The following is a 9,701-nucleotide window of genomic DNA, read 5'->3' on the forward strand; positions in this document are numbered from 1 at the left end:
TAGCAAACAAAAATATTCAAGGAAACCCAAAGCCGTTACTGGAGCTTGCAATGCAGGTGAAAAGTTTTCCGCTTTTTTTTTTTTCCTAAAAATGTCCATATTATATTCCTTTACAGACCAGAAAGAGAAATCCAATGGCACAACTTCTTCTCATTAAATTTTCAGGCTCAAGACACTTGAATATTTGTTAAGCATCCAAACAGGTACACACTCATCAAAGGGAAATTAAGGGCATATATTTACAAGTGCTGCTCAGTACAAATTTAGGCTCAGGTTTGAATATCTTGTACTGAAACATCCCTGAACATGAACAAAAATGCCACGAGGTGTATGACACTGGTCTTGCAATACAACCGTAATGCTGCTTGTATAAGAAACATGAGTAAATGCTGGGAAAAATGGCTGCAGTCACAGATTTTAAGGCAACTTGCTTCAAAATTTGGCATGTGACTGTCTTTTTTAAAAATTCTACATCAGCTCAGCAGGATCACAGTGCAATAGCCCTGCAGATCATTTAAAATATATATTTTCTTTGCAATACTTAGAGCCATGGAGAAGACATTCTTACCCATTGGATTGCAGACCACTTAAATAATATATTTAATTTGTTTGCAATACTTATGGAGAGGACATCCTTACCCATGGCATTGCTATTCATCAAGAAAACACCAAAAGAGGTGCCGGTGTTGTCTTCCAAACACAAGAAGAAAGTCTGAACGCCGTATAAGTTATCCATGTTCTTAAAGGAAAAGAGAAAAGCTGATTAAAAAAAACCCAGTAACTATACGCACCCTGCGGTATCTCAAAAATACATCACATGTGAGGTTAAACTTGTCAAAAGGAAACAAACAGCAAAAATAAAATCGCTGGCACTAACCTCATTATTTTTATTTCTCTCTTTTGTGGGAATGTCTTTAAGTTGCTTAATATCTGTTGAAAGCACAAATTGGGGAAACCGAGCTTCAGTGGAGCCGTTTGGATAAGAACCTCCACATCCCCATTATTGAAAAGATGAAGATAATAAATTGCATCTCAAGTAGGGATGGAAAGAAAATAAAGGAGACCTTTTCTACAGTAAGTTTTGTTGATAGTGAGGCAAATTCCAGTTTTCGGTTCAAAAACCAAAACAGATGTATCAGCCCATAGACGATGTCTCAAAACTTGGAAAGATTTTTTTCTTTTTTCTTCTAAAACATTAATTAACTGCTCCCCGAATCCCGTTCACGTCACTCCTATTTCAGCAAAAGACTTCAGGACTTACTCCAAAGTCAGCATAAGGCTCGGTGCTGCAATAAACCATCTCCGTTTAACACTCGTTTAATCTCATTATTACCTCCAATAATGAAAAACAAGTTTAAATTGAGTTTGAGATGTTATCGTTATAAATAAGCTGGTTTAGAGACTCAAATAAAATCAAATGTAAAAATATTCTTCTTATTCCTTCTTCCATGATCTACGTTACTTTTCTTGCTCCCTAGCATTGATGATACACCAGAAATTTAACGTTTTCTATGGGGTTTTTTTTGCAACATTACCTTGTCAAGTGCTTACATGCTCTACCAAATATTTCCTTTTTCTCATCAAGCCTGAAATCAATGAATAAGCACAGCAATAACGTTGGGCTGTCTCTTTTCCCCCCCAAAAAAATGTTGTGTGTGGGAATCCAAGGCAGAAAAAGGAATAAGCAAAAAAAGGAGTATAAATACCAGTGACTGGTTTTAAATCACAAATTTTGCATGCTGATGCAGCGATAGAGCAATATAGTGTCAAAAACTCGCAGATTCAGGATAAAAGATCTCATTGCAGATGGAAGAATATGCTTTTATACTTTTTGAAAGGCGGATGCCCTAGAAATCACCTTGGAAAGAAGGCAGAAAATGTAGAAACAAAATAATTGCTGGCAGACCTGTTTTACTTTGTAAAGCCACAGCTGCTAAGGGCAACTTTGCATGATTTCCTAAGATACGACGCCACGAAAGGAAAAATGCTATATCATCTACTGAATTTTGCACACAGCAGCGCACGGACAGGAAAAAAAAACCAGCAAAAACCAAAGCCTGTCAGATATTAATGTTCATCAGCTGATTGGCAGCAAAACCCAACCAATTCAATCCAAATATGTAGGAAAAGTTATTCCAACAGGAATTTTATTCAGTGGTATCTCACATTTTGCAACGCTTGGCAAGTCTTTAAGGAAAAAAAAAAAAAAACCTCAGTGGATATCGTTAATGCGCCAATTATGGCTGGATTCCAGAATTTCCCTGAAAAGAAGGAAAATGGAATAAAATAAGTGCTTACTCCCGAAGGGGCCGTGTCCCTGCTGAATATGGGCCAGGTTTTCCATTTGACGTCGTGTTGGTATTGCTTATGCACGTGCTCGCCCACCCCGTAGATGTTGCTGCTGGGGAGTTTGATGGAGAGCTGTAAAAACTGCTCGGCGTACAGCAGCGGGCCGATGGTGGTATTGAACCTGGCGAAATGATGCAATGTTGCATAAAAATTTTTATGCTGAAGGTTGGATCCATTAGTATCGCTAAACCCCCCCCAAAAAACACCCGAGCCGTTATTTAAGAAAGCATTTGCATCACGTGCCGCTACTAATTTTGTCATATGCATCTCATAATTTGGCCAAAACCAGCCGTGTTGCATATTGCAGTGAAAATACTGGGTGTTTTAATAATAATTTATTAATTGTGAATTTTTTTTCATTAAAACCATAAAACACAACTTCTTTATTTTTTTTCCGGATTAAATAAAAGCCTAAGGAAAATTTAAGCAATCTTCTAGAGCAGTGTTTCAAACAGGTCCCCACATTTTTTTTTCCATATTAAATGAAAGTCTAAGGAAAATTTAAGCAATCTCCAAGAGCAGTGTTTCAAACGTCCCAACATTTTTTCTTCAAAGTTAAATCAAAACCTAAGGAAAATTTAAGCAATCTTCGAGAGTGCTGTTTCAAACAGGTCCCATCGAATTAAATTATTCTCCCCTCCACGTGCTGCCTAAATCAGTCCTGAGCACCCACTCCGTCTTTCATGCGCTCGCTAATGGTAAATCGGTCTTTAGAGAGGCTTTTAAGACAGAAAAAAATGCTAATAATGGGAAAAAAAGTAAATCCTGATTAATTTAACTTGAAGAGTTGATAGCAATCCAACTCCTGCTAGCGGTCAGCTCAGTAATCACTTTTTAATTGATTTAATAAATATTTACTCCTGAGGCTTCTGCTTTTCAGTGAGTCTCAGTGCAAGGCTGTGAGCCCAGCTTTGCTTTCTTTAGGTCTGGGTTTTTTTAGAAAACAAAGGGATTAAAATCCTTCAGTATAGAAGCACTTTGAATATTTTACTTACAATTTTCTAGGACCAGCTTAGCACAGGTCAGTGCTAAATAGTCTCCTATCACACGCCTAAAGTGCAACCTGATTTTGGGGGTTGAGAACTTCAGGAGGAGCATCATAAATAAGACATGATAGACGCAGTAAAAAAGCGATGCTGGGAAGGACTTCTCATCATAATTGATGAATCAATGGCACAATTCATCAATTCTCCCCGGGATTAAGGGGAGAAGAGGGCACAGAGCCAACGCGGCAAAACCCAAACCCCAGTGAGATAGACCTCCCCATTTCCCAAATTTTAGGTGAAAGAGTCCTTCCATCCTGCTTATCCGTCAAAAGGAGATGGTGAAACCTAAACCCTGTGTGATAGACCTCTCCATCTCCCAAATTTTATGCGGAAAGAGTCTTTCCATCCTGTTTATCCATCAAAAGAAGAGAAGAAGTGGTTCGCATGCCCAAGAGGGCACCTAAAGCAACACAGACCTTCTGAGAAAACAGATGGCATCACAATTTTATGGATAAAAAGCCCAAAATTTACTCACAAAACTTTTCCATTGCTTGCTCTGGTCACCTTGATGCCAAAGGGATTTTGCTGGACATCAACTTTATATTTTAAGTTGGAAGCCGCCGGACCGCTGAAAGGTCCCACGTGCTCATGGGGGACTTCAAATCTTTGCATTTTAGGATCGGTGATCTACGCATGGTTAAAGAACAAAATAAGTTGAAAGAACAAAATAAGTAATTTAGAAATTAATGCCTCGTTTTAACTCTTTCCAGCAAGACAATCCAAATTTGACTTCGCAAAAAAAACCCACCCATTGTCAAAACAGCATCACAACAAGAAGTGGTCAACATCAATAAATGGAAAAATTAAGACTGTGCAAACCTACTCAGCCTCTTTATTTGGGTAGATACGAGAGTATTTCCCATTATTGCTTGATCTGAGGGTATTTTTCCCATGGGAAATATGCAGGAGGCAGAATTCTGCACGACCATGTTTGTAGGCATTGCCCAGCCCTGCTTCAGCATCTCATTTTCAGTCTTTCTACATGTCCTACCTTGGCTGGGGGGAGCCAAAACCAACACGACTTCCAGATTTCTGGCAGGAAAACATGTGGCAAACACCCTCCAGCCCCAAGAAAATTAAAAAAAGAAAAAAAAAAAAAAGAGAGAAAAAAAAAAAGAGAGAGAGAAAAAAGGAAAAAAGGGAAAAAGGGGAAAAAAGAACAAAAGTAAAAAGAAAAAAGAAAGGAAAAAAGAAAAAAAAAACAAAAAAAAGGAAAAATTTAAAAACCAAAACAAAACAAAACCCCACAAAACAAAACAAAACAAACAAACAAAAAAAGCCACCAACAAGAACAAAAAAAACAGAAGTCTTGTCTAACCCCCAAAATCCATGGATTTTGGCATATTTACTACACACTGAGCACTGAATTTTCCATAAACCGCAAAGTGCTTTGGAAGCACTCCAGCTTTCTGCTGAAACAATCGTGAGATGTGAGATATAGGTAAATAAATGCATTTGGCCCAAAACCATTTTCCAACGAGGGTGGGGGAGGGGGGGAGGAATGGAAGAAAGATAAAATCTGATCTTTTTAAAGGTATTTGCAATTTTTCACGCACGAATCCTGCTGTGTTAAACGGTTGCTCCTCTGGGTACAAAAAAGCCTCTCCTGGTCAACATTTTTCCTTGGAAGTAGGAGGATGTATTTTGGTGGGAGTCATGGGGCAAGAAAGAGAATTAATCCGCCTTTATAATCCCACAGCATCTCCCTCGTGCACCAGCCAGGCCAAAATCTTGCCGATAACGAGGTGAAAAACTCACCTTGAACCGAAAGCGATTTTGTGTCTGATACTCCGCCGTGAGGAGGACGGTGTTGATATCGTTCCCGAAAAGCGAAGGTGAGGAGAGACGCGTCAACGTAGCTTGAAACCCTTGGATGGGGAAACGAAATGAAATGAAATGAAATGAAATTAAATTAAATTAAATTAAATTAAATTAAACAAATAAAGTAAAATAAATAAAATAAATAAATAAAATAGAATAGAATAGAACAGGACTTGAATAGAACAGGACTAGAATAGAATAGAATAGAATAAATGAATTATATTGAAATGGAAATCTGCGTACACCTGATTCTGGGAACTTTGGTGCCAACTTACCCTCTCGAGTTTTTCGCAGCCCTCCATCCACTTTGTACCCGTGGTTTGAAGAGAAAAAACACCACGGGACATTGGTGTCGCTCTGGGGGCTCCAGCAGCAGCCGCGGAGGCTGCAGAGGCTCTGGTCCAAAAGAGGAGATTTTAATACAAATAAATCCCATAATAAATGGGATCATAAATAAATAAATATATAAATAATCCCGTGCACCCACCAGAAAACCCTATGCAATATTTGCAACCAGTTCGACTCTGTCTCTGAACGACCTCTCAGGTCTGTTTGGTGGCAAAGAGCATGGACAAGTTGTTTTGGGGAGTCAAGTGGAAAATTGCTCATTAGTTCTGAAAAAAAATGAGGATTCTGGATGTTTGTTCTTTCTTAAAGCCATGAGTGACACGAGTCTGTTAAATTATTGAATCATTTGAGCCGCCACAGCCACAAAAAGGGTGCAAAAAAGTCATGCACTGAAGGCTGTATAAAAGCGAAGGTTGGTTTTGCTTTTTAAATAGTGAAAAAAACACAATAATTTGAGCATAGAGACAAAGCTATGTGTTCCTCTACGTGCTACGGACATCTCCATTTGCCGCATCGGATGCGTCACCGACCCAGCATTGGTCATGTCAACCTCAATCTCAGAAATGTCCAGGTGAGTTCTGCACAGGCTCAGATGGAGGAAAAAAACCACCTTTTTTTTTTAATAAACAACAACAAAAAGAAACCCAAGCAACTCGATCCATCATTTAAAACAAGTATCTTGGTGTGGTGACACCGACCTCTCCAGCCCAGTAAACCAGGACACCTTCACTTTGTTATTAGAAATTAAGTTATTCACCCACTTTTTAAATGAGTTCTACCTCTGAAGGTAAGATTTGCATCATATATCGCTTTAACATTATTTTTGTGTGTGGTTAATGAAATAAGTCATTCCTGGGGTCAAAGTGTCGCAGTGATACGTAGGGAACTTCATGGGGAGCAAAGGGCTGCGTTCATAAAGGACCCCAGCCCAATCTGCAGATCTCCAGGACCAAGCACGGACGTCCTATAAAGCCACCCAAGATAAACCCAGCTCCACCATCTATTAAAACAGATTAACTACTATTTGAACTGTCTTAATGACTGTTAGGACTAAATATTAAACCCCAAAGCCTGGTTGGCTAATATTCCCTTTCTCCAATTTTCTAAGCGTGCTTTACCATCTTCCAATTATTCTTTCTTCTTCTTAGGCCAAGGACTTTCATGTCCAGCACCGAGAAAGGAGCAGAGTCCACCCGAAAAATTGTTTATTTATAAATACTTTTATAGATATATATAAAAATGTATATATAAATTTACGTACATAAATTCTTTATAATGTTATATTATTTTATGTCATGTTGTGTTGTGTTATAATGTGTTATATTGTGTTATATTGTGTTATGTCATGTATTATGTATAGTATATTTATTTTTATATATGTTATATATATGCTCATATAGATATAAATACTTTTATCTATATATATTAAAAAAACTTTTATAGTGTATATATATATTTTAGAGTCTATATTTTTCATGCCTAGCACCAAGAAAGCAGTCCACCTGAAAAATTATTTATTTATATATACTTTTATATCTATACAAAAATTTATATATGTAAATTATATATAATGTTATGTTATGTTATGTTATGTCATGTATTATATATAGTATATTTATTTTTATATACTTTATATATATGCTCATATATATATAAATATTTTTTTAAATATATATTAAAAAAACTTTTATAGTATATATATATTTTAGAGTCTATATCTTTCATGCCCAGCACCGAGAAAGGAGCAGATTCACCCTGAAAATTTATTTATTTATATATACTTTTCTATTTTTTTATATATATAATATATGTATTCGATCAGCTTGTATTGTGTTATATTGTATTATATGTAGCATAGTATATTTATTTATATATACTTTATATATATATACACACTTATATATAGAAAAATACATATATATATAAAAAACCCTTTTATAGTATATATATTTTAGAGTTATCTTTCATGCGCAGCACCGAGAAAGGACCAGAGTCCACCCGAAAAATTATCGGCGCTATTATTAAAGCTATTGCTTTGTGTAAATAAATATCAACGCTCGCCCCACCCTCCGGGCCATAAAAACCGCCCAGCAGACGCCGATACGAAACAGCCCAGGAGCTCAAATCCAGGCTTATTTACAGATAAGGCGGAGGCAGCAGAGGTTTTACGGCAGTTTGAGCGGTAACTCCTGAACTCTGGCCCGGGGCTGAAGGCAATGGCGTGACCACGCACGTAACCGCACCATTATTTTACATAAACCCACAGAAATCAACCAATTTATCAGAAAATCCCCACGAGTACGTCCCAACTGTGAGGGGTCATTTTCCAGGGCGTTTTCTTGCCTCATCAAACTTTGCTCTCGTTTGCAGCGAGTGGTTAACGAATACCAACTCTCCTCCAGCCTACGCATGGTTAATAAATAAGTATTTTTGGTAATTCTAGTTATACAAGCTCATTTGCTGGCTTTTTAGATATATTTTGCATGACTGAGGAGAGCAAGGCTTTCTATCAGCTGAACAAGCTTACATGTAATTTAAATTAATTGTAATTTTCTCAGTGAGACTTTACCACTTAGCGGTAAAAAAGGCAGCAGCAAATCGCCTTTATTATTCGTTATTATTGAAATAAACTCAATAAGTCTGCAAAATCAACTCTTCACAAAGGAAATAGGATTTTCAGCTCGTTTGCTTTGCAGCACTGCTCCATTCCACGCTGAACTTTATAAGAAACCCAATCAAATCTTAGGGGTGATGCAAAACACAGGACTTAAATAAATAAAGACATAAATACATAAATAAATACATAAATAAAATTTGCAGCGTGACTGCGGCAAGATTTCCCGCAACGCACGATGGCTGCGTTGCTTCTCCGCTTTTATTCTCAAATTCAGCGCTATTTAATACTAATATTAAATTATAACTTAATAATGTAATGCTAACATTAAATTATAACTTAATGATTTAATACTAATAATAAATTATAACTTTAATACTAATACTAAATTATAAGTTAATCTTTAACATTAGTCACTTGGTACGGCACAGTTGGCTCCAAGGTATTAATTACAGATTAAAACGATCCACAAGGCTGCTCCGATGCTACATGCCGTCTCCCATGGAAAAGAGGACTCTGCCATCCGTTTGACCTTTAATTATGGTTTTAGCAGCCAAATTGTATTAACTGTTATTTTTATGACATTATGATAGTGGATTTTGCTGGAAAACTGAAATAATTCACCTCATTTTCTAAATTCTGCGCTCCCGTTATCAAGACAGCACCAACGTAAGAAAGCGTCGGAGACTCAATTTGCTTCGGAAAATATTGCAATATTACAGCCTAAAAATCTTACGCATCGTGATGAGCTAATCTTTATTTTAATACACCATTAGAAACGTTAATGTCTCACATCACGCCAAAAAAAGGCGGTCTCAGCAAAGCGGAAATATTTCCAAATTGGTTGGTGTTGGCCCAATTTTGTTCCCAACTTAAATTTAAATCAACAGGATGGACTTAAATTTTAACAGGATGGACTTTGTCACTGCTCCAAGTGCTCCGCCAGGAGAAAAATACAACTCGGTAATGGGCTGAAATTGGTTAAATTTTGGTTACTATCGGTGGCTGCACGTCACCAAAAAATATTCAGGCGTTTGCCGGTTGAGAAGTGGTTAAAAAACCTGCCCTGGTATAAACGAGGTAATTTCTCTTGTTATGAAATGGGAGTAATTTATCCCGTAGGTGTTAGGCTATAAAACCTGGTTTTTTGCTTTGTTTTTTCATGTTTTCAGACCTTGGTGGCAACTTGGTCCGGGATGCAGTCGATCCGCTCGGCTGTTCCCACACTCGGGCAGTTTGGGGAAAATTCTGTGAGGCAGAGAAACGAAGGGGTTAATCTCAATAATTTAAATTAAAATTATTATTACTATTGCTACTACTATTACTACTACTACTACTACTATTATTATTATTAAATGTCCTTTTAACAATTTTCCCAAGTCGTTTCGCATCGTCTGGAAAGTCTCCAACCACAAACGTCGCTTCCAACAAGCCTCAACTCCTGCTAACTCGCTCGTTTTAGAAAATTCTGCGCAACTGCTCCAGATAAAGACAGAAAAACTTCACTTTTCCAGGTTTTAAAA

At 37.2% G+C, this 9,701-nt stretch overlaps 1 protein-coding gene across 1 annotated transcript in view; it reads right to left on the reverse strand.

Annotated features, from left to right (window-relative positions):
* The window catches only part of LOC127028050 (maltase-glucoamylase-like), a 51,117-nt gene extending 41,548 nt beyond the window's left edge, over positions 1 to 9,569 (reverse strand). The window contains 7 exon segments of the mRNA XM_050913874.1: positions 640 to 739; positions 2,299 to 2,470; positions 3,871 to 4,022; positions 5,154 to 5,263; positions 5,492 to 5,612; positions 9,353 to 9,463; positions 9,465 to 9,569. Of these exon segments, the coding sequence (XP_050769831.1) occupies positions 640 to 739; positions 2,299 to 2,470; positions 3,871 to 4,022; positions 5,154 to 5,263; positions 5,492 to 5,612; positions 9,353 to 9,463; positions 9,465 to 9,569 (871 nt within the window).
* Positions 9,570 to 9,701: the final 132 nt, after the last annotated feature.

This window comes from Gymnogyps californianus, unplaced genomic scaffold (genome assembly GCF_018139145.2).
Source record: "Gymnogyps californianus isolate 813 unplaced genomic scaffold, ASM1813914v2 HiC_scaffold_151, whole genome shotgun sequence".
NCBI lineage: Eukaryota > Metazoa > Chordata > Aves > Accipitriformes > Cathartidae > Gymnogyps > Gymnogyps californianus.